Source organism: Semicossyphus pulcher, unplaced genomic scaffold (genome assembly GCF_022749685.1).
Source record: "Semicossyphus pulcher isolate SPU_LCO1_2020_fin unplaced genomic scaffold, fSemPul1.0.p SCAF_7, whole genome shotgun sequence".
Taxonomy (NCBI): domain Eukaryota; kingdom Metazoa; phylum Chordata; class Actinopteri; order Labriformes; family Labridae; genus Semicossyphus; species Semicossyphus pulcher.
In genome coordinates, this window is record NW_027211748.1 from 3,627,930 (window position 1) to 3,652,798 (window position 24,869).

The 24,869-nt window shown below is 43.3% G+C and overlaps 1 protein-coding gene across 1 annotated transcript in view; it reads left to right on the forward strand.

Annotated features, from left to right (window-relative positions):
* The first annotated feature begins 2,084 nt into the window (after positions 1-2,084).
* LOC138611541 (epidermal retinol dehydrogenase 2-like) overlaps positions 2,085-24,869 on the forward strand; it is a 33,524-nt gene continuing 10,739 nt past the window's right edge. The window contains exons 1-6 of the mRNA XM_069684712.1: positions 2,085-2,156; positions 4,410-4,737; positions 13,484-13,615; positions 13,928-14,027; positions 16,651-16,795; positions 20,703-20,828. Coding sequence (XP_069540813.1) covers positions 4,417-4,737; positions 13,484-13,615; positions 13,928-14,027; positions 16,651-16,795; positions 20,703-20,828 — 824 coding nt within the window. The 5' untranslated portion in view covers positions 2,085-2,156; positions 4,410-4,416. The remainder of the gene's footprint in view (positions 2,157-4,409; positions 4,738-13,483; positions 13,616-13,927; positions 14,028-16,650; positions 16,796-20,702; positions 20,829-24,869) is intronic.

Genomic DNA, 24,869 nt, shown 5'->3' on the forward strand with positions numbered 1-24,869 from the left:
GATTAAATCATTTCTACAGATATAAGGCAGTATGTCTTATAATATTTCAGCATTACATAGTTTCTTTTTTGCCAGAGAGAACCCTGTGTCCTTCACATGACCTCTCTCTCATTACAAATCAGAATCAGAAACAGTAATACTTCATTAGTCCCCGGGGGGAAATTTGGCCGTTACAGTTGCTCTGACACAGAGAAAGCATAGAGAAATATATGGCATAAAATAGAATTAAGAAAAATGTCAAATAAGTGCATTCTATACAATAAATCAGATCTCGATTCAATGCTGATAAGTGGATCTGATTTAAATAAAACTGCCAGAATAAAGTTAGATGCAAACATAAGAGTATGATGCAAAAAGATATATACATAAACGGTGGCCCTGAAGTGCAAAACAAAATTACAAATCAATCAATCAATCAAATTTTATTTGTATAGCGCCAAATCATAACCAGGGTTATCTCGAGACACTTTACAGAAAGAGCAGGTCTAGACCGACTCTTTGTTAAGTTATTCAAAGAGAGGCCCAACATCAATCCACCATGAGTAGCACTTAGCAATTCGGCACATTGGCAGAAAAACTTCCTTTTAACAGGCAGAAACCTCGAGCAGAACCAGACTCATGTTGAACAGCCATCTGCCTCGACTGGATGGGCCGAACATGGGATAGAAGGAGATGCAGGATAGAGACAGGCAAAGAGAGCAACAACAACATATGTTCTTGTTACCACAACAACATATGTCCTTGTTACATGAACAACAACAGACACATACTTATGGTTGCAATGCCAATAATAGTGGTAGACTAGGGTGAAGATTGGCTAAATAAATAAATAAATAAATAAATTAGCGAGAGAAGCAGAGTAATGATAAAGGCTGAGGTAATCGTAATTGTAACAGTTGAAGTCAACAGGTCTACTATTAGCATTAGCAGCAACAATAATGATACTATGGGGAAGGCTGATGTTAGTAGTTGTTGCAGTCGAGCAGGTCCACAGCAGCAGGTGGTCTGCAGCAACGATCCTCAGGAACCTTCAAGACAAGGGAGCACAAGAACTCCCGGGAAGATATGTGGTTAGTAATGTTAATGGGACCAGAAGATACAGAGTTAATGAGCTGCATTAATATGACAAAGTCTGAAACACTTTGACAAAAGCTTGAGACAAATTTACATTCTGGAAAACATTTTACATTTTAGAAAACAAAATTACATAAAAGTGTTCTGCCACTTGTAAATTTGTTTTCTAAAATGTAAATTTGTTTTGTCTTTGGTAAAAGTGTTTTGCTTATGTAATTTTGTTTTCTAAAATGTAAAAATGTTTTCCAGAATGTAAATTTGTCTCAAGCTTTTGTCAAAGTGTTTCAGACTATGTAATTTTGTTTTGCACTTCAGGGCCACCATATACATTAGTTAGGAGGAGTTATTTACAAATGAACAGTGTGTGCAGTATTTATTATAATTATTGCACACTTTTCCAGCTTATGTAAGAGTTCAGTTCAGCGCACAGTTGAAGTGGTGTCTGCGTGTCAGACACTCAGAGGGAGGAGTTGTACAGTCTGATGGCCACAGGCAGTGTGACTTCCTGTTGCATTCTGTGGTGCATCATGGGGGAATAAACTCAATTCTATTTTCACATTTGGCCCTCATCTTCTTCCATACTTGTAAAATGTATTTACATGTTATTTATAAAAGTAAAACACACACACACACACACACACACACACACACAAAGAGAGATACACACACACGCACACACACACACACAAAGAGAGAGAGAGAGACACACACACACACACACACACACACACACGCACGCACGCACACACACGCGCACACGCACACGCACACACACACGCACGCACGCACGCACGCACGCACACACACACACACACACACACACACACACACACACACACACACACACACACACACAGACAGACTACATGCCCCACAATGCCTAGCGGTGCAGAGAAGACTCACGGGGCTCTGTTTGGTTGATTTCTTGTCACGTGACGCCGTTGAGTAGCGTTTTGCTCGGCAGCTTGTGTTTGATGTGATCCTGCTTCTTTACTGGACCGGAGGCTACACACACTCTGCCGGGACAGAGACCGAGCTCAGCCGGGAAACAGTCATCGTTGTCCGGATAAACTCACAGCACGGTACGTGACCCTTTAAACATGTTTTATCTCCTGTTTGTTTTAGCAGCGGCGAGCTCAGCCCGCTGTGTCGTAACATCAGCCCGAGTACATCGCAAAGGTCTCGGTCAGAGCTGACACTCAGACTCGCTGTGAAACATCTCGGTGCTCCGTAACTCTGCTGGACTTTAAACTCGGAGAGTCAGAAGATCTTTAACATTGAAGTGACGCTTTATAAAGCCGAGTCCGTTACATGAGTGTCAGTCATTATCCGCTTTAATGAATAAAGCGGTTTTTTTCTTTGATTTAACAGTTAACGGGACTATTTGAAGAATGTGGAGGTTTGTAAAGGAGTTTCTGAACAAGGTTAAACCGTCAGAACAAACATACAGAGTGACATGTGTTTAACCTGACAGACTGTTTTAAAGTGTTTCAGTCCAACAGTGATATTCACACTAACTTTACATCACTGTCACACATACTGTGGTTTTACTTTACACACAGTTATCGCCTTAATATGTGACGCAAAGGAAACACGAGTACGTTTTTTACCTAAAGTTAAATGTATAATGGCTTCTACACACAAAGTGCTGAAATACTCAGATTATAATAACAGAAGAGTAACAGGACCAGGCACGAAGAAGTCAAAGGATATCTGTTTAAATCTTCATTTCTAGAATAAAGTTTGAATATTGAGAATAAAGATTCAACTTTGTCTACAACATCTGTACTTTATTCTCTAAATGCAAAGAAAAAAGTCCTGGTTAGATTTATTATCTCTGCCCTGAAGGTTTATCTTTAATTAATGTCTCGACTTTATCATCTAATGTAGGATTAAAAACACCTTTCTCCTCTAACAGACCGAGTCCTGATACTCTGTGATTCATGATCTGACAATGAACAGAAATTAGGTACAACTTTGAAAAGCAATAGATTATTAAGGTTATTTATCCAGCATAAACTCCCATCATGCACCTGGTCTGGTGACTCCTTTAGTTTGAAGGTGACAGTTTTAACTGAACATCTTATTTAATCTGATGCTGAGAGATAAGTGTTGAGTATCTCAGTGTAACAGTGATCATAAGTGAACACGTAATAAGATCTGATAATGAGTGTGACTGATGAGCTCCAGCAGGACGTGTGCTTTCATGTCACTCTCTAAACACTCTGTGGTCGGCCTCAATTTTAGCTTCACATTGGACCACTTTCCCCCCAGCTGACCTCCAAACATCTTTATTGAGTTAGTTTTGATATGAGTAGAGTGGTGTTTTCCATGTGGTAATAAAACTGTCCTGAAACAGGACTTTTCTCACCAGATAAACTCTGTTGTTAGTCACCAAGACTCCCTTTACACTAAACTTCATCTTTTACCTAACCAAGAAGTTTAATTTCCTTAAAACCAAAACTGTGAAAGTGTTTCTGTGTTGCTGAGTGCTGCTCGTGATGGATTCAGTTTGGTCTCTGTAATAAGATAAGTACTTTATTGATCCACACAAAGACAAGCAAGAAGGCAAGTACAGATAGAAATGGATATAAATTAAATTAAATAAGAGTATACAACTGGTATACAAAGATAATAGACAGATAATAACACAGAGGATGCTTTAGACCTGCTCTGATCATGGAGTCCTCGCATAACTTTATGATCTGGCACTATACAAATAAAGATTAATTGATGATGGATGAGGACACTTCCCTCACTACACACACACACATACACACACACTCACACACATTCAGACACATCAGAGCTGATCCAGACGTGTGCTTCATTGTCAGAATTCGACAAACGTCTGTGTCTTAAATGAATACAATAATTTCTTTATAATCATGGTGAAAACTGGGACCTTCTTAGTTTCAACAGGTATTTCAGGGACTCCCAGATTAAAGCTCGACTGATGAGCAGGTCTGGTCACCGGAGCTAAAGTCCAACGGTTCAGAGTAGAAAACATCACTCGTCACGTTTTGTAGAAATGTCTCTCTCTCCTGACAGCAACATCTGCGAGGATGAAATCTGCACTATATCAAATAAAGGTTTAAACATGACAGATTTACTGTGTAACACATTTTAAACTCAAATATCTTCCAACACACAAAAACACCAACAAACAAAAGTGAGACCTGCTGGACAGACGAGAGCAGACTGTCGGTACACGTAGCACCGTTAGCATTAGCATAGTGAAGGCTTTCTGTGCACACTGTTAGCCACTGCCAGCTGCAAGCTAACACACTAACAAACAACTTGTACTGTGATTTATTATCTTCCTCCTCTCGTAGATCCATCATGAACTTCTTCCTGGAAACCCTTCAAGTCCTCCTGCTGTCGATCTGGTACAACCTGGAGTCCTTCATCTACTTCTTTGTGCCCATGAAGAAGAAGAATGTGGCGGGGGAGGTGGTGCTGATCACGGGGGCGGGCAGTGGGATCGGGCGGCTCATGGCTCAGGAGTTTGCGGCTCTGGGGACGGTGCTGGTCCTGTGGGACATCAACCAGGACGGCATGAAGGAGACGGCCCGACTGGTTAAAGAGGGCGGAGCCAGCAGAGTCCACTACTACCTGTGTGACTGCAGCGACAAGAACGAGGTGTACAGGGTGGCCGACCAGGTGAGTGACAGAAACACAGGGCTCAGCTGCAGGGCCTCAGGGTGTGTGTGTGTGTGTGTGTGTGTGTGTGTGTGTGTGTGTGTGTGTGTGTGTGTGTGTGTGTGTGTGTGTGTGTGTGTGTGTGTGTGTGTGTGTGTGTGTGTGTGTGTGTGTGAGGAGGGAGGAGAGGGTGTGTGTGTGTGAGAAGGGAGGAGAGGACGTGTGTGTGTGTGTGAGGAGGGAGGAGAGGGTGTGTGTGTGTGTGTGTGTGTGTGTGTGTGTGAGGAGGGAGGAGAGGGTGTGTGTGTGTGTGTGTGTGTGTGTGTGTGTGTGTGAGGAGGGAGGAGAGGGTGTGTGTGTGTGTGTGTGTGTGTGAGGAGGGAGGAGAGGGTGTGTGTGTGTGTGTGTGTGTGTGTGTGTGTGTGAGGAGGGAGGAGAGGGTGTGTGTGTGTGTGTGTGTGTGTGAGGAGGGAGGAGAGGGTGTGTGTGTGTGTGTGTGTGTTTGTGTAGTTCTGAGGTGTGTGTGTTTGTGTAGGTCTAAGCGGTGTGTGTGTGTAGGTCGGAGGTGTGTGTGTTTGTGTAGTTCTGAGGTGTATGTGTTTGTGTAGGTCTAAGCGGTGTGTTTGTGTAGGTCGGAGGTGTATGTGTATGTGTAGTTCTGAGGTGTGTGTGTTTGTGTACTTCTGAGGTGTGTGTGTTTGTGTAGGTCGGAGGTGTGTGTGTTTGTGTAGTTCTGAGGTGTGTGTGTTTGTGTAGGTTTGAATGGTGTGTGTTTGTGTAGGACGGAGTTGTGTGTGTTTGTGTAGGTCAGAGGTGTGTGTGTTTGTGTAGGTCTGAGGTGCGTGTGTTTGTGTAGGTCGGAGGTGCGTGTGTTTGTGTTGGACGGAGGTGCGTGTGTTTGTGTAGGTCTGAGCATTTTGTTTGTGTAGGTCGGAGGTGTGTGTGTGTGTGTAGGTCAGAAGTGTGTGTGTTTGTGTAGGTATGAGCAGTGTGTTTGTGTCGGTCGGAGGTGTGTGTGTTTGTGTAGGTCGGAGGTGTGTGTGTTTGTGTAGGTCTGAGGTGTGTGTTTGTGTAGTTCTGAGGTGTGTGTGTTTGTGTAGGTCGGAGGTGTGTGTGTTTGTGTAGGTCGGAGGTGTGTGTGTTTGTGTAGGTCTGAGGTGTGTGTGTTTGTGTAGGTCTGAGGTGTGTGTGTTTGTGTAGGTCGGAGGTGTGTGTGTTTGTGTATGACTGAACAGTGTGTTTGTGTAGGTCGGAGGTGTGTGTGTTTGTGTATGACTGAACAGTGTGTTTGTGTAGGTCGGAGGTGTGTGTGTTTCTGTTGGCCTGAGCAATGTGTTTGTGTAGGTCTAAGGTGTGTGTTTGTGTCGGTCGGAGGTGTGTGTGTTTGTGTCGGTTGGAGGTGCATGTGTTTGTGTAGGTCTGAGGTGCGTGTGTTTCTGTAGGTTGGAGGTGTGTGTGTTTGTGTAGGTCTGAGCATTGTGTTTGTGTAGGTCGGAGGTGTGTGTGTGTGTGTTTGTGTAGGTCTGAGGTGCGTGTGTTTGTGTAGGTCGGAGGTGCGTGTGTTTGTGTAGGTCTGAGCATTTTGTTTGTGTAGGTCGGAGGTGTGTGTGTGTGTGTGTTTGTGTAGGTCTGAGGTGTGTGTGTTTGTGTAGGTCTGAGGTGTGTGTGTTTGTGTAGGTTTGAATGGTGTGTGTTTGTGTAGGTCTGAGGTGTGTGTGTTTGTGTAGGTCTGAGGTGTGTGTGTTTGTGTAGGTTTGAATGGTGTGTGTTTGTGTAGGTCGGAGGTGTGTGTGTTTGTGTAGGTCGGAGGTGCGTGTGTTTGTGTTGGACGGAGGTGCGTGTGTTTGTGTAGGTCTGAGCATTGTGTTTGTGTAGGTCGGAGGTGTGTGTGTGTGTGTTTGTGTAGGTCGGAGGTGTGTGTGTGTTTGTGTAGGTCGGAGGTGTGTGTGTTTGTGTAGGTCTGAGGTGTGTGTGTTTGTGTAGGTTTGAATGGTGTGTGTTTGTGTAGGTCGGAGGTGTGTGTGTTTGTGTAGGTCGGAGGTGTGTGTGTTTAGGAATAAAATATATGAATATAAAGCTGATAAACAGGTGACATTAATGGGTGCGTTGGTTCCCGGTGACTGTGCAGGTTCATTCCACTGATTGAAGTTTTCCTCTTTAGTTTCAGCTCAAAGAATCGAGTGTGTACTTTGTAATGTTTCCTCCTCACACAGAGAAACGTTAAATATTTAATGAGCTGCATCGTTCAGCTCTCACCACTTCCTGTCTCCTATTAGTCATTAATGAAACATGACAGTACTCTCTGTCTGTCCACTTTTATTGCCATGGCTGAAACGGCTGTGGCAATAAAGAGCTTTATTAAAGCATAGAGCAGGCTCTGAGTGTACCTGAGCAGGTGTGGACAGATACAGGCAGATATCACCTGTTCAGGTAAACTATGCACTGAAACACTGGATTAAGATTTGTCTGATAACTCAAGAACCAGACATCTTGATCCAGTTCAAAACCATGGTGACTAAACCAGACTGTATATAAGAGGAAGTATGTGTGGTCATGGTGTCAACGGTTGTATTCAGGTTGTCACCATCTTCTGTGGAACTGGAAACCACATTTGCGGTACACTCAGGTACGCCTCTGTCCTGGGGTCTGTTTCAGAAAGCAGAAAATGATTAATAAAGTGCAACTTAAATCATTCATGTAGATTTAAATTATTATTAACTTTTAACTTTTATATTTTCTTTACTACTTATTTTATTTATTTAGGTATTCATTACTCTTTGAGATTCATGTTCTGTTCCAGATTTATGTTTTTATTTTGTTATTTATTTGACACAGACTTTCAGCTCAACAGTTATGTGTAAGGATATGAAATAAAGATAAAGATTGTTCATTTAAATTAGTTTCATTTTTTTTTCGTGGGGTAGGCAGACATCGGCCGATCAATCGGCTTTCGGCTTTGTCCTGCTACAAACTGTCATTATTATATTGGCCTTTAAAAATCCACTATCGGTCGACCTCTAGTAACTTCAGCTCTGAGTTGGTTACTATGGTAACTGTGTCGTGAACCTAACCTGGTCGGGAGCAGGTTTTCTTCAGAAAACTCAGAGTTTCGCTCCGTCTCCCCCCTCTAAGCTATAAAACCCTCATTCGACTTCCTCATCCATTCAGCCCGTATCACACGTGAGTTTGAGCGGTTAGTCTCTGTGGTGCTCTGACCACTTTGCAAAAGTCTTTTATAATTATGATAAGATAAAATAATCAAAAGACAAATCTGTGTCAAAGTCATCACTTGTAGATTTTCCACCACCACTGCCGAGAGCACTCAGATAAGACAAATGATCATTTATTTGGTCCTCTTCATTTCCTACCAATACAAAAGCCGCCATTAGTTATTGGAAAAACAGGATTAAGGTGAGAGGACATAATGTATGTGAAATCAACATTATCTTAGGGATAAAGCTAATGCACATTAAAACAACCACTGAATGATTTTAATTTGTTTAATATTTAAAATATGATTAAAGTGAGGTTCAGCCATGAGCATGTTCTGCCTGAGCCTTACTTTGAATGACGTTCCAGCGTGATGGTGGCTTGTACTGCGGCTCACAGAAGCCTTCTCCTTCCACAACACTTACTGGGAGCATATCTCCAGTCACCATGTTCGTTATTAGCAGGCTAATCTTCTTCGCTCTGGTATCATCACAACGATGCTAACAGGGCTAGCAAATGATGTGATCTGAGACTGCCTGTTGTCTGTCTCCGCTGGCTTCTCCTTGTGCTTTAAGTGCATGTGGTGAAGCATTGAACTAGTATTTTATTTATAAGTTTAACACCACATATCGTGCACAGCATGTTATCGTCGTCGTCTTTGTCAAAGAACTTCCAGACATCACTTTCCTGGACACGGCTTACATGGTGCATGTAAGCTAACTGAGTTAAACTACTTTAGCCCAAAACAACGCATGTGCAGGTGCGCGAGTAGTGTGACGTTACTCGAATAATGACGTCAACAACGAGTACTCGAGTATTCGTCCCCATCCCTACTTGAGACCATAAACTCATTAGGAAAATGTACCGAGGGAATAAATCAAGAGAGAAGGAGAACCATTTTCTCATGTCGATGTTTCAATGCTCAACAGCTGGTGCTCAGACACCTGTCTAATCTAACAGGTAAAACATTAGACTCAGGTAGGTTGATGGACGAGTTGTGTGTGGAGCTGAGCTAATGGAGGAGCAGACAGGTGCAGCTTGTGTAACAGAAGGATCTGTTTTCCATCTGGGTCCACATTTATTTATTGGCCTCCAGAAAGGAGACAGAGACACCTGTCTCACACCTGATGTGACCTTCATAGAGCAGAAGAAGTCGGTGTGTGTTATTTGGGTATGAAGTTATTAACGTCATGCACATTGAGATTTGTAAGTGAACACAGGGTCCACACTCAGGGTCCACAGACAGGGTCCACCCACAGGGTCCACAGACAGCGTACGCAGACGGTCCAGCACCATGCTGAGTGTAAATAAGGGCGTTGGCAGGGGAAATGCGGTGAACAATCGGCACACTATGACGTGAGGTTATCAGATGTGCTGTGTAACTGCCTGCAGGAGGATGTTAGGATAACACAGATACCATAACCTTGTGTATGTGCGTGTGTGTGTGCGCCCCTGAGGCAGGGAGGATACATGTTGTGTAAACACGGAGCTGCTCTCAGTGCTCTGACCTCATGAACTAAACTCTGCTACTAGAGAGTTTTCTTTTAAAAGGCAGATTCAAACACAGCTCCAAGTGTGGGATTAACAACCTTTTATTTTACACTCAGTGTTTTGTATAAATCTTTATCTATAAATAGACTGTACTTATATATATTGGTTAAAGTTGTCGTCCTTAACTGTGTAAAGCTTATAGTTGTTCCTTTTTATTGTGTCCCTCCTTACCCTGTGTGTTGTTATCTTAGAGACAGGGAGGTATACATACATAAGGACATACAGGTGTTATCTTCCACATGGACTTTGTCTGAAGCTCAGAGTCACACCTGATTGTATAAAAAGTGTTCGCCTGATTAAACAGACACTTAATTAGTGAAATTAGTTAAAAGTAAATCAGACTCCTGTCTCTACCTGTCAGAGATCTATCAAGTGTTTTACTGAAAAACATTTTACCTACAGAGACAACCGGCTGATCGTCTCTCCTGTGTTTACTGATGACTAAACTACCTGAGGATCACAGGTTTTATGTCCCGAGGCTGAGGGAGAAGCTGATGTTAGATCAAGTTAGAGTCAGAGCTGAAGCCCTCAGGAGGCAGGCTTAGTGATGCAAATCATACAACAGCACACAACATACACAACAACACACTAAATACACAGCAACTCCTCCTCTGTGTGTGATGAGTGTCAAGGCCACACACAGACAACATTTGTCTTTACCCAAAGGCCACACGCAGATGAGCTGAGTCAAAGCTCCAAGATTAGGTAAACAGGGTTATTTAGTTGAGAGAGATGTGTGTGTATGTGTGTGTGTGTGTGTGTGTGTGTGTGTGTGTGTGTGTATATATATATATATATTTCCCTTTAACACCACTTATGATTTTAAAGCCCCTGTAAACCCAAGTTTTAGAAATTAGTTTTAATCCAAACTCGAGTTATTGCTATTCCTTGTTTGTTAACTTCCCTGACGCTGGGGTTAAATTAGGCGTGGTTATGTATATTTGTCACATTTATCAACCGCAGTTGTCCCGCCCTCACAGGTGCAATAACACTTCTCGGCTCGCGATCAATCTTCCTATCTGAGTCTGAGCTAACTCCTGTCCACGTACCCTGAACGTCTCTGCACGTACCTGTTGCAATTACCTAACGATCGCCTTATTCCCCATCATGCCTGTGTGTGCCGTCTCCGGTGCACATCCACCATCTGAGATGACAACGTGTCATTCTTTTATTTTGTAAATGCGGCAGACTTGGAGAAGCAGCAGTGTTTCCGCCACATAGTGAATTGTTGCAGCTGCTGCTTCAGAAGTTAAACGACTCTTTGGAGATTTCCTCTTCAAATCAACGTCAATTATCTCCTCATTGAGGAAGACCACTGAAACAGAGAACTCGCGAAGTCTTGGCAACCACATAAACAACAGCGGAACCAGTTTACTTCTAACGGCAAAAGAGGGTCCGCTCCGCATCGCTGACATCGGCATACATACACAGTTCTAATACGCAATGTAAACAATCCACGTGCCCATATCAGCTGTGCGCTTAGTATCAAACTTTCAGCTCCCTGGCGATCTCCCTCCAGCAAGCTGCACAATATCATACTGAAATGAGGAGATATTGTCTGTCTAACTCCGTACGTCCCTACTGTAAATGCAATGATTGTCGCGCTTTATAAAGCTTACAAAAGGTGATGCCATTTGGTAACGATCGATCGTTTTGATCACTACGTCATTAACGTTCCTCGTGCACACGCGACTCACGTACTGTAAGAACTGAATTGCGAGAGAAAATATGTAACTTCTGTGACTTAATTAAACAGACTGCTGATGAAGACAGTCAACACAGCAGACCGAGAGACAGGCAGAAAGAGGGGGCGGGGCCAGAAGCTGTGCAGAGAGCAGAGGTGCAGGTGTGTTGGGGGACTGAAGCAAAGCAAAGAGATCAGATTAAAGTAGTTTGTGAATTAAAACGTGAATTAAGGTGAAGAAGAGAGTACAGTTAAACTGTGGAAGGAAGAAATCAGCATCTAGAAAGAGGGCAAACCAGACTGAGTAAGTCTACATGTGATGTGCTTCTCACACAAATCATTGATATATGCCATGATTGCCATGTTATCCTTTCAGCATACTTTTTGAGCGTGCAGAACCTTTGAGGTTATTCTGTAGAATATTCTGGACAGTATTTGTCATTGTTTTAGAATGTTGCAATAATAATAAACATACATTTGCATAAAGGAAGCATATTTGTCCTTTCCCATGTTGATAAGAGGATTAAAAACTTTAAATATCTCTTTAAGGTACATTTACAACAGGTAAAAACTGTGTGATTAATTTGCGATTAATCACAAGTTAACTCTGGACAATCATGCGATTAATTGTGATACAATATTTCAATTGATTAAAAGATTTAATCCAATGAATAGCTTGAAATGGTACAAAGGTAAGTGGTGATCTGCCAGAGGTTAAAAAAAAAAGGTAAGGTTACCAAAACTGAAAAATAAAGTACATTTCAGAATTATACATAAAGGCCACACGAAATGGGTTAACAATTTAAAGCTGTTCTGCAGCAATGGAGGTTGATCAAGCCTTGAAAGCTGGTGCTACTAATTCCTACAGGTGTTCCAACTTTTCTTGATTACTGCATAAAAGCAGTGTTGGAACACACTGTGGTACCATACCCTCGTGAGCAGCAATTGAACAGTATTGTACTGCAGAAAGTAGTGTTTTGCTACAAAAATGGCAAGAAAAAGGCAATTAACAATGGAAGAGAGACAGACCATCATAACACTTAAAAATGTAGGTCTTTCCAAAAGAGAAATTGCAAAGAAAGTCAAGGTGTCAGTGAGCACAGTTTCCTTCACCATCAAAAGGCACTCAGAAACTGGGGGAAACTCTGACAGGAAGAGGTCTGGCAGAGTTTCTGAGAGTTAACAGCTTGCGTGATAGGCGGCTCACAGCTTAATCGTGGTCGTAGAAAGCAAGTCTCAGTTTCAACTGTGAAGAGAAGACTTCGAGCTGCAGGTTTGACAGGATGAGTTACAGCAAGAGAGCCAATGCTAAGACGTCAGAATAAGACAAAGAGGCTTGCCTGGGCCATGAAACACCGCCATTGGACTACTGAAGACTGGAAGAAGGTATTATGGACGGATGAATCAAAATTTGAAATCTTCGGTTCATCACTCAGGATCTCTATACACCGTCGAGTAGGCGAAAGGATGGTTCCACAGTGTGTGACATCAACTGTCAAACATGGAGAGGGAAGTGTGACGGTATGGGGCTGTTTTGCTGGATCCAGGGTCGGTGACTTGTACAGAGTGAGAGGCACCCTGAACCAAAATGGCCACCACAGCATTCTGCAGCGCAAGGCAATACCCTCTGGTATGCTAAGTAAGATAAGTTGGTCAGGGGTTCATCCTACAGCAAGATAATGACCCAAAACATAAGTCCAAGCTATGCCAGAACTACCTCAGGGAAAAAAGACCAAGATGGTAAGCTTGAAAACATGGAGTGGCCGGCACAGTCTCCAGACTTAAACCCCATCATGCTGGTTTGGGATGATCTGGACAGAAGAGTGAAAGCAAAGCAACCTACAAGTGCCACACATTTATGGGAACTTCTGCAACAGATGTGGGAAGAACTTTCTGAAGAATATCTGATTTCTATTGTAGAAAGAATGCCACGAGTGTGTTCAGCTGTTATATCTACCAAAGGTGGCTACTTTGATGAGTCAAAAGTTTAGAATACATTTTGGTCTATAAATGGATTCCATGATTTCTTTTTTAACTCCAATTGCTTATTTGTACTATGCTTTCATTTCAGAGTGCAGTGAGACATTAAACTGAATAATTTTCAATAAAAAACTGGAAAAATTGGGTTGTTCTCAAACTTTTGACCGGTAGTGTGTATATATATATGTATATGTGTTTGTATATATGTATATATATATATATATGTGTGTGTATATATGTGTATATATATATGTGTAAATATGTATGTAGTGTGCTGTATGGTGGAGCTGTTACTGAATGTTATTGCTGAATAGATGACACACCTGTTCTCTGCTCCTGCAGGTGAAGAGGGAGGTGGGGGACGTCAGCATCCTGGTGAACAACGCCGGCATCGTGACGGGAAAGAAGTTCATGGATGCTCCGGACTCTCTGATCGAGAAGACGATGGAGGTCAACACCATGGCTCACTTCTGGGTCAGTGTGACACCAAACATGCAAACACACTCAGCTGCTGGAACAGTGTGGTTTACTTTACCTTTCACCTGTATCTAAAAATTCCTGTGTTTCATGTTGTTCCACATGTCTGTCATCATTTATCTGTATGTATTCATTAAGAAGAATTCTACTTTATTTACTCATTATTATAGAATGAAAAAATCTCTCTTCAGACCTCCAGAATTTGACTTAAATTTTTTCTGTTCGAGGTAACGATAAAATAATCAGAGATGTTTGTCAGTGGTCCTAAGTTGACCTCTGACCTCCTGCCTGTCTTCTGTCTCCGCTCAGTTATACAAAGCCTTCCTTCCCGCCATGATCGCCAACAACCACGGACACCTCGTCAGCATCGCCAGTTCTGCAGGACTCATCGGAGTCAACGGACTGGCAGGTGTGTGTGTGTGTGTGTGTGTGTGTGTGCGTTTTAATTAATCTGATGGTCTTAAATGTTAGTTTGTAGAAGACTTAGAGAATACTGGTGGTCTACAGATGTGTTCTGATATTATAGATCATTTATATATTATGTTATATTATAGGTTATATATGAAGTCAATGCAAAGACGTAAATAGATGGGAATTGAGGAGTTCATGTCACTTGTTTTTTTCAGCAGGAAAACGTATGTTAAAGTTCAGATATTGAACAGTTCTTATGGCTAATTCACACTGGAAGAGTGGTGTGTGTGTGTGACAGTTGCGTGGTGTGTTCATTTTCACTTTAAATGCATGAAAACAGAAGGGAGTTTAGAGAATAGGAGGCTCGCCTATTTTTACAGCGAGCCATGTGCGGTTCTCAGCAAAAACACACGGTGAAAATGAATTGTGATGAGTGCCATTGATCTCTGACAGCAATATTAACATCTCTTCCTGTAGTAAAAGTCACAGGCATGGAGAGTAAAACAGGTCAACACATTATAGTGAACATATTCAAATTGTTTATGGCTTTTATTAAGGTCAAACTCATGTAGAAAGACGGGGCTGGCAGGATCAGCCCAGCTGAAGCCACAGCTGACATGCAGCCAACACGAAGCCCGTGTGAAGACCTTGACACACGCCACGCTTCATGTGTGAATCATTAGCAGTTATGTGTTGAAGCTGCTCTGTTTGCAGACAGCTCAGGAGCACCACATGAATCAGGAGCCTGAGCACATGATTCTGGAGCAGTGCATGAATCAGGAGCCTGAGCACATGATTCTGGAGCAGTGCATGAATCAGGAGCCTGAGCACATGATTCTGGAGCAGTGCATGAATCAGGAGCCTGAGCACATGATTCTGGAGCAGTGCATGAATCAGGAGCCTGAGCACATGATTCTGGAGCAGTGCATGAATCAGGAGCCTGAGCACATGATTCAGGAGCAGTGCATGAATCAGGAGCCTGAGCACATGATTCAGGAGCAGTGCATGAATCAGGAGCCTGAGCACATGATTCTGGAGCAGTGCATGAATCAGGAGCCTGAGCACATGATTCAGGAGCAGTGCATGAATCAGGAGCCTGAGCACATGATTCTGGAGCAGCACATGAATCAGGAGCAACACATGAATCAGGAGCAGCACATGATTCAGGAGCAGTGCATGAATCAGGAGCCTGAGCACATGATTCAGGAGCAGCGCATGAATCAGGAGCCTGAGCACATGAATCAGGAGCAGCACATGAATCAGGAGCCTGAGCACATGAATCAGGAGCAGCACATGAATCAGGAGCAACACATGAATCAGGAGCAGCACATGATTCAGGAGCAGTGCATGAATCAGGAGCCTGAGCACATGAACCAGGAGCAACACATGAATCAGGAGCAGCACATGAATCAGGAGCCTGAGCACATGAACCAGGAGCAACACATGAATCAGGAGCCTGAGCACATGAACCAGAAGCAGCACATGAATCAGGAGCAGCGCATGAATCAGGAGCAGCACATGAATCAGGAGCCTGAGCACATGTGATATAGATTAAAGTTATATAACTAGAGTGCAGAGGTCTCTGATAGGAGGGGGGTATGTGATGATAAGAGGCCAGGTGAGGTGTGAAGGCTGAAGTTCAGGATTAATGCAGATACATGGTGAAGACCAAACACACTGTATTAATGTATGTTTCCTCTTTTATAACTCCTACTACACTTTGATAATCACTGAATGAGTCAGAGTGTTTGAATGAACTTTGACCTTCAGCTGAGTCCACTCACAGCTCTGTTATTGCCCTCTCATTCACCTCTCACCTACATCTATCAGACAGGTTTAGAGCCTTATCACCTGTGCTCACATCATGTAACAGGCAGTGTCATGGAGTCATTATCAAGATGAACAACAGTTCCCCCTCGTTAGCCTGTCAAACAGCTGACTGCTCAGCTCAGCCCAGATGCATCGCTTGATGTATGACTATAATTAATCATTTAATGATCAAGCTGGGCCTCAACTTCAACAACATATCTGACAAACACATGAAGTGGTGTTTGTTTGACAGGTCCGAGGTGACACTCGTACTGTCGTGTTTATAAACCAGAGGAACTCAGATGTTGCAGTGTCTCTGGTCAAAGTGGTCCTGTGTGTATGTTCAGATGATCTCAGGGTAAACCTGCTGACCTGGGTCTCTTACAGAATCTCTGTGCACATGTTAGACAGCCTGAGACAGACCCTCTGTCACACTGTAGACACTATACTGTAAACTCTCAGTGACTGATGGGGAGATAGCTACAGTCCAAAGTTTACAGTGTGATCTCCGTCAACACGACACTTTGATAAGATCATTTATTCTGCTCTGCTTTAGTGAGAGACTACATTTATAACAACAGGAAGCATGGAACCTGCAGAGCCCTCTCCTCCTCTGTGATACACAGTCCTGACTTTAACACCTGCATGAGTTTGTCTGTGATCCAAAGACTGAGCAGGAACACTTGATGTGTTCACTCAGCTCTCAGACTGCTTCATTAACACGGTTCATGGGGCTCAGACTGAGGCATAAACGGACCCCTCAGACTGCTCTTACAGGTGATAATAACTGTACCTGTTGTGTCTCTCTGCAGATTACTGTGCCAGTAAGTTTGCAGCCGTGGGGTTTGCAGAGTCGGTGGGTCTGGAGCTGCTGGCGACGGGGAAAGACGGCGTGAAGACCACCATCGTGTGTCCATACTTCATCAACACAGGGATGTTCGACGGATGTCAGACCAAGTAGGTCTCTTTCATTCGTTCTCCTTGTTTTAATCTCTGGTCGCACTGCTCGTTTAACATTCAGCCTTTAGCATAGAGCTAATATAGCCTCAGTGAGTCTCACAGCTGTGATCAGGACATCATGGAGTTTATCTCCTGGCTCAGTCAGCTCTGTGTCCAGCTAACATGAAAGCAGGACAATGATAACACACACCATCAGCATCTCTAATAACAGAGATGAAGAAAGCTATTATATGAAAATGTTCCTGTCAGGAGGAGAGCAAAGACAACATGTAGTTACAAATATAAGAATATGATGATAAAACTACAACATAATGAGAAGCCGTGTGGGATTCTTATCTGATGGCAGGTCTAATGAAGGTTATACTAAACATATATTTAAGTGTGAGTAAAGGCGTCCATCTTTAATGATTGAACTCATGAACAGCCTGATCTGAGTCTAATAACAGAAAGTATCAATCAATATATTGGACTTAAATCTGAGATGTTAACACCACATCTTTCCTCTTCGTCTGTGAAAAAAGGAAAGCTTTGGTGCTACAGCTGCCCCTCTGTGGCACACAGTTTTGACCCTGTCAGGATCCTGTAGAATGTTCAGATGTCAGGCTGTTCCTCCTGTGATGATCATCTGTGGAGCAGGTTACCATGGTGATCTAACAGGGTAAAAGATAAGTCCCCTTCATGACAGTTAAAAACTTACTTAGTTAGTAGCTAACCTGCTAATCTGGTTTGGTGATTCAGATTTGTAATAATCAGGTTAAATAGTGATCCTGAACATGCTCAGAGTCGTCCCCGTCATGTTCACAGACTGAAGCAGTAAATAAAGGAGTTAAAATGAGCAGAACCTTCAACATTAGAGCAGTAAAATCACCTGAGGAAACATCAACACTTTACCTGTATTCTAATAATACTCACACACTGCATTCAACATGTAGTAATGGTACTTCTGGTGAAGTCAATGATCAGGATTCTTCCTGCAGGTAAGTGGTAGGTAAATTAATCTAATATGGAGTCCTCAGTGTAACGACGTCTCCGACATGTCACACTCTGTGAGAGTGTCTGTGCTGCAGATCAGATCACAGGTCACATGACCCATAACGCTGCTGTGATCACAGAGTCACTAGAGTTCAGTCTGAACCACTCTGATGGCTTCGGATGGAGCTGTCATCACCTGAGCTCTGCTCACACTCAACCAACCAATCACATCACTTCATTATTCTCTCCATCATAGACACTGTACAACTGCGGTGAACTCATCTCTCTCTTTTATTTTGGAAAGCCAGCTCACTAAAGAAGTTCATGTGTTCATGTGTCTGGGCCAGAGTACCGGAGGAGGTGTGATGGGGAGGAAGGGAATGAGGAGAGGAGGAGGAGGGGAGTGAGGAGAGGAGAAGGGAGGTCAGAGTGGAGCACCAGAGAACAAACTTTCACTAACATCAGAACTTTAATCTCCTCAGCCATCAGTCGGTGTGATTGACAGCTCTGCAGTGATTTCCTGTCTCACCTGTGGAGCAGGAGCTGCTGATCAGCTGATAGTCTTTGTCTTTAAATCCGCATGATATGAGTGAAGTGTTCAGCTTGTGTCCAGCAGCCTGCAGGCAGATTACACTCTCAGAGGGGACGGATAAGACACAGGTATGATGCTGAAAATGATACACAGCTCTGCAGCTGTTTGGAACCAGCTCGTCCTTCACATACACACACTGAGGGTCAGTATCAGACACAGACAGTGGTTTAATGTGTGTGGTGGGAACACGGGTGATCCTGCCACTAACTATTAAACACAGACACAAACGGCAGCCTCGGGTCTTTATGGTGACCGACGGTGTCTTCCATTATTTAACCCCCCCTCCCCACTGTGGTCCTCTCCTGGATGTCCTCGGGTCCACATTTAAAGGTGTTTGATGACTTGTGTCCGTCTTTATTTCTGTCTTCCTCCTTTAATCCACCCAGCAGCCCCCCGAAGCCCCCCAGACACATGCTGTACATCAGCACCTGTCTCTTCCTGCTCCTCACATCTCTACCTGAGGTCCCCTAGACAAATACAGCCCGTCTGAGACTTTAAGCACCTTGCTCTGAGAGCTCTCAGGATTCAGACTAATGTGTGTTGTGTTTTTCCAAACCCCACTGAGCCTGTCAGTTCAGACGTATATTTCCTGTGGTTGTAGACTGTCTGAAGGTTTAACGCTGCTCCTGGGAAATACTGGTTCCTAACAAATAATTACCAGCTGTTACAAACCTCTAATTAATTTAATAGATTTTTCACTGATGAAACAAACAACTCAGGAGGAGATGGATGAGTTGATGTTGTTCTTTCGAGAGGTCTTCAGCTTTTCAGGAGGGAGGTGGGCGGGGCTATGATTGGAATCATGTGATGTCACCACCATCATCACGACCAGCAGCTACCTGTGCTATAAATAACAGTCATTGATGATCAGACAGCATGTTGACGCCCTCACAGTCAGAGGACAGAAACACCTGAGGGTGCAGAGCTGCTGTCAGCTACAGGAACATGTTCAGGACCCTCCTCTCCACATCTGAGGCGCTGTGTCCAATAACTTCTACACATGTCCAAAGCTGACACCCCAACATGCGCACATTGTTCACGTCAGAGTCTGAAGGTCTCTGTCAGCTTTAACGTCTCAGCTCAGCCCGAGGCGTCGTGCTTTCAGGTCGCCCGGCCTGCTCTGAGGAAGGTGATGTCTCTCAAAGGAACACCTTAAGAACATCTTTTAGTTTGGCACAAACGGCCACTGTTTTTTTGTTGAATTTTTATTTACTAGGATAAACGTGGACACTTAGATTAAAGGATAAGCTGAAAAGGTTTTAGAGGTCAAAGGTCAATGTAAGCAATGTAAGCATCCCACTCTTGTGGATGCTATTCAGTATATCCCCCTGGCCGGGAGGGGATTTTTACATCAGGTTTATATGTTTATTTGTTGTGCTGTGGTAAGCAGGGTCCACTGATCACCTGGCGTTATTTACCTGCAGAAGGTGCCAGGCCTGCGTTAGCGACATGCGACATTCTTCATCACTCTGTTAATCAGTACGAGTCATCTGTCAGCACTGGGCCTGTTCTGATCCTAAGTTCACAGCAGTATTCTGTTACTAAAAACTCAACACTTCCTCTAAAGCATTTCCATGGACAGAATCTGTATCATATTTCCAGTCTCCATGGTTACCAACTTTTCACCTTGCCTTCAAGTTTGGTTGCTTTTAGCAACACGTTGTCCAAACAGTTTTTTGTTTTACAACAACAGGACACATACAGTACGTAGACGAACAAAGCGCCAATATCACCAACAGAAAACAAACAGCCAGATGAAGATGAAGGAAATCAAACAATAAGTGTCTCTAAGAGAAGAGAGATCTCTTTCATGTTAACATCATTTATTATTTCTGCTGCCAGTACATCTTTAAAAAGAATGATGACATCTGAGTCCTGTAGAAGAGCGTGCACTGTAGACATGAAACAATCACCAAAGTTACACTTCTGCAAAAAGTGGCATTAAAACTTCCACCAAGTCAAAGGCTTTAAAAAGTCAGCTCTAAATATCAAACAGGAAAATGATCCTTCTCCTGATATTTAATGAGCTCAAGGAGAGACCTCTGACATTCTGACCTTTTAAAGTGGCCTTCAGGGAAACCTGTTTGGAAAGAGATTAAAGAAGGTAAAACGGTCCTCTAGACCGCCAACTGATCCTGGAGACTTTACAATCTGAAGACATGGCATCATAAAACTCTTCCTTATTAATATCACCTTCACATGATACCTGCTGCTCATCCGAGAGTTAAGGATGAAGGTGAGATTACAGGGAAGTAGTAGTGAGAGTACAGGGAACATAATGACGAGGTTCAGTGCTGTTAGAAATTCTCTACTCTTAATCCTGGCTGTCGTCCTCCTCAGGTGGCCGACGCTGATGCCCATCCTGGATCCAAAGCACGTGGCCAAGAAGATCATCCAAGCTGTGCTCACTGACCAGGTGTACCTGCTGCTGCCCAAGAGCATGTACCTGATCGTAGCGCTCAAGAAGTGAGTGTTTACCTTTCTCTTCTGTTCCACTTAACTGCTCTAATGATACACCTGAGGGTTTCTATTACGGCACACAGGTGTTTCATCTTCATCACTCCTCCTCTTCACCTTTCACACCTTTCTGTCGGCCCTTCTGGTACACTGGCTGTTTGGTCCATACACTGATGGTACACACACTCACACTGCTGCTGACAGGTAGTCAGGAGGATGTTTGTCTCTGTATCTGCGCATGTGTGCGTGTGTGTGTGTTGTTCCATCTGCGAGCAGGATCAGTCTCAACAATCGCTTATGGATCACAGCTGTAGATACTCTTTAGAATGAGTCAGACAGCGTGTATAGTTCATTAGTATTGATGATTGAACCATAGTGACAGTGTACTACTGATTGCCCTCAGACCCTTAACAATGGGAACCTCCCCCTGTCCCTGATATGACCCTAAAACTTGGGGTCAAGTGAAAGGTCAGAGGTCAGCTGGACTAAAAGGGGGGTCTAAAAGCATCCTGAGATGATTCCATGTCTTTACAAAGACTGCCAACCTGAAGCCTCCTGAACATATAACTGATCATAAATAATGTAGTTATATACATGTTATTATTAAAGTGACACACCTTAGTGATTTAACATCAGTCACAGGACAGAGTGAGTTTATTAGAGGTCGACCGATTGATCATTTTGGCCGATTAATCGGCCCCCATAGGACTTATTAAAAACTATCATCATCGACGGATCTGGGCTCCGATAGTGGCCGATGGCTGTGCAGCCTCAGGCGGGGACGTACATCGCGCAACATCAGGCCTGATATACGCCACGGAAGAGCTCATCGCCATGTATACAACATATTTCCAACGATTTAATCCAGCAGATCACACTTCAGGATACTCTCCGTACTTGTTATCAAAGTCAAAGTGGCAAAGATCGGGTTTATTAAAAACCGGCGTTTGCATAAGGCTGCTGTAGGAGTAAAGCACGTCACGACGTCAACACAAACTGTTGTGAACAACAATGTGTAGGTAAAGTTAAAGGAAAAGAGCGAGAGACTGACACAGGGGCGATACATTTGCTTTTTATATAAGACTCTTATGGTAACTTCTTTGATGCTACTTGAGTTGTGTCTGCTGAATTAGTGTTTCTGTTTTTTTCTCCCAAATATATACCAGAAAGCTTCCGAGATGATAATAACCATTCATTGGTAACTTTAGTAAAACTTTACTTTATCAGAAAGGTTTTATTAAACCAGCAACTTTAAGAAAACAACTGCAGTATCATTGATTTACATGTTTGTTTCTTACATTAGATGGCAGCTGGAGGAAACACAGTCCCTCTATGGGACTATTTTGCTGAGGAAAGGCACAATGTCGGCACAACAATTTGAGTTAGATGTTCATTTGCAGTTCATATTTTCTTTACTACTTATTTTATTTATTTAGGTATTCATTACTCTTTGAGATTCATGTTCTGTTCCAGATGTATGTTTTATTTTGTTATTTATTTGACACAGACTTTCAGTTCAACTGTTATGTGTAAGGATATGTAATAAAGATAAAGATTGTTCATTTCAATTAGTTTAATTTTTTTTCGTGGGGTAGGGAGATATCGGCCGATTAATCGGCTATCGGCTTTTTCCTCGTACAAACTATCGTTATTATATCGACGTTTAAAATCTACTATCGGTCGACCTCTAGAGTTTATAACAGGAGAGCAGTCCTCAGTGATCATTGAAACAACAGCTCTGTTTGGACGTATTTCAGGGTCTCATTGACTAAAAGGCAACAAAGTGTTTGAATGTCTCCAGTATAGAAAACTTCAGCCTGCAGCAGTGAAACAGGCTGTAATGGCTGTAAGAGTATCCACTAACCGTCTCATCTTTGAGGTTTGAGTACTCTTGTTTTCAGTGACATCACGCTCTTCAAACACACCAGACTCCGGTGACAGAAACAGTCATTCCACCTCACAGAACACAGGAGCTGCTGCTCTCCAGCATTGGTACGTTGGTTTGCCTTCATGTGTTTGAATGGATAGTTCAGATCCAACACAACATTTGTGTCACAAACTCACACTATAACACAAACAGACTAACTGATCGAGGCAGCAGCAGACCAGCACCTCCTGTGTTCTGTGAGGTGGAATTACTGTTGTTGTCAGTGGCGTCTGGTGTCTTAATGGCTGCTGGTGGCTTACAGGAGAATCTATCTCTTATTTCTCTTGATCAAATGAAGTCCTTTAAAGCTGCCCGGCCTACAGCCCCTGCAAACTTTAAAGTGTATCACTGGTGAAAGAAGACTGTGAGCTGTAAGTGAACGAGTTCACGAGCAGCTCCTTAATGTTAGAGGAGACAGAGGGGACTGTTTGAATATTAACATCTTTATCAGGTGACTCTGTCCTTCATCAGCCCTCTGATAACATGAGGGTCTGCTCATAGGTCAACATTCAGACATGTGACGTGTCTGACTTTATATATGCCATTATAGATGACTAAAGGGCTGCATGGAGCCCACAGGGGGAATGTGTCCACTCTGGAGGGTGTTTGATGAATCACATTTTCATGAAACAGGAGCACTCAGGTGTGTCCCCTGCCTTCTGTCCATGTGACAGACATGTTGAGTGTAGCTGTAACTCCACAGCTGCAGGCAGTGACTTCAATATACAACAGAGTATTTAACACACCTGTTCCTCCATCATCCTCCTCAGTGTTCTTCAGTGGAAGCTGGTCGCCCTCCTCTGCTCCTACCTGGGCCTGTTCATCCAGGTGGACTCCTACAATGACCTCAGTCTGCACCGCAAATTACACTAACACACCTGCAGCTGTGCACCTGTGTGCTAACAGGGTGATCACAGACTATCAGGCTGGTTCAGTAACATCTCTGCAGTGTGTGTGTGTATGTATTAAAGTAAGACATGGGAGCAAAGCAACAACATAACAAATGAACTATATTGATCCAGTGTGTCCACGTGAGAGGGTGGACTTGATTGAGCTTAGCTGAGCCTGACCGAGCTAACATCACACTGAGCACTGATCAGCTTCATGTAGCTCTTTTTAAAGTATCTGACAGGTTGAATATGAGCTGGTTGTGTTAAACCAGCCTGAATAAACAGAAAGAATCCCTCTGACAGAGTGACGTGACGCTCTGAGCTGAACTGGGCAGGAGTGCTTCTGCTACTGATCAGAGAGCTTACATCGAAGATCCCTTTACATAAATTCAAACACATAACGTTTGATTCATTCCAACATGAGTTAACTTCAGTCTGTCTGAGCTGAATCAGGAAGTGAGTCAGTATAACCTTGCATCTTCATTTCCTCTTCTAAATAAAGGCATGTTTCCAGTCCAGGTGGAGGTTTAGAGTGATGTTGCTTTGCTGTCAGATCTCAGTGATTAGTTTGAGTCTGATGTTACTGTTACTGATAGAAAGAAGTAAACATGTTGCACTTTGTATAAACTGTGGAGAGCACTTTTATAGTGGTGTCTGTGTCCTCACACTCAGCCTCAGGCAGCTGTCAGAGGGTCGGATTGTTCTGTATTGATTCAGTGATGCAGCACACAGCAGTGTGTAGTCAGAGACTCTACCTGTCTGCACAGTCGTCACTGCACACTGCAGAGAGACTGACCCAGACTTCAAACAGCACGACCGGGTCATGGTTTGTTGTGCATTTGTTGTGCATTTGTTGTGCGTTTGTTGTGCGTGCGTTGTGCGTTTGTTGTGTGTACGTTGTGCTTGTGTTGTGCTTGCGTTGTGTGTGTGGTGTGTGTTTGCAGTTGTGTTGTGTGTGTTGTGCTTGCGTTGTGCTTGCGTTGTGCTTGCGTTGTGTGTGCATTGTGCACTGTTGGGGATGTTTTCAGGGTGTTCGGGTCACATGTTGTGAGCGTCTGTCAGGTGTGATGTGGTGTTAGTAGCTGCAGGTGACGTGTCATCGTGATGAACCTGTGCAGGACTTCACTGAATGTGTCCCCTGAATAAACGTCATGCTGCTTTTTAACCATCACATGAGGAACTTTAACATTGAAGCACTAAAATCTGATTGTTGCCGAGCTGTCCTGCAGATTT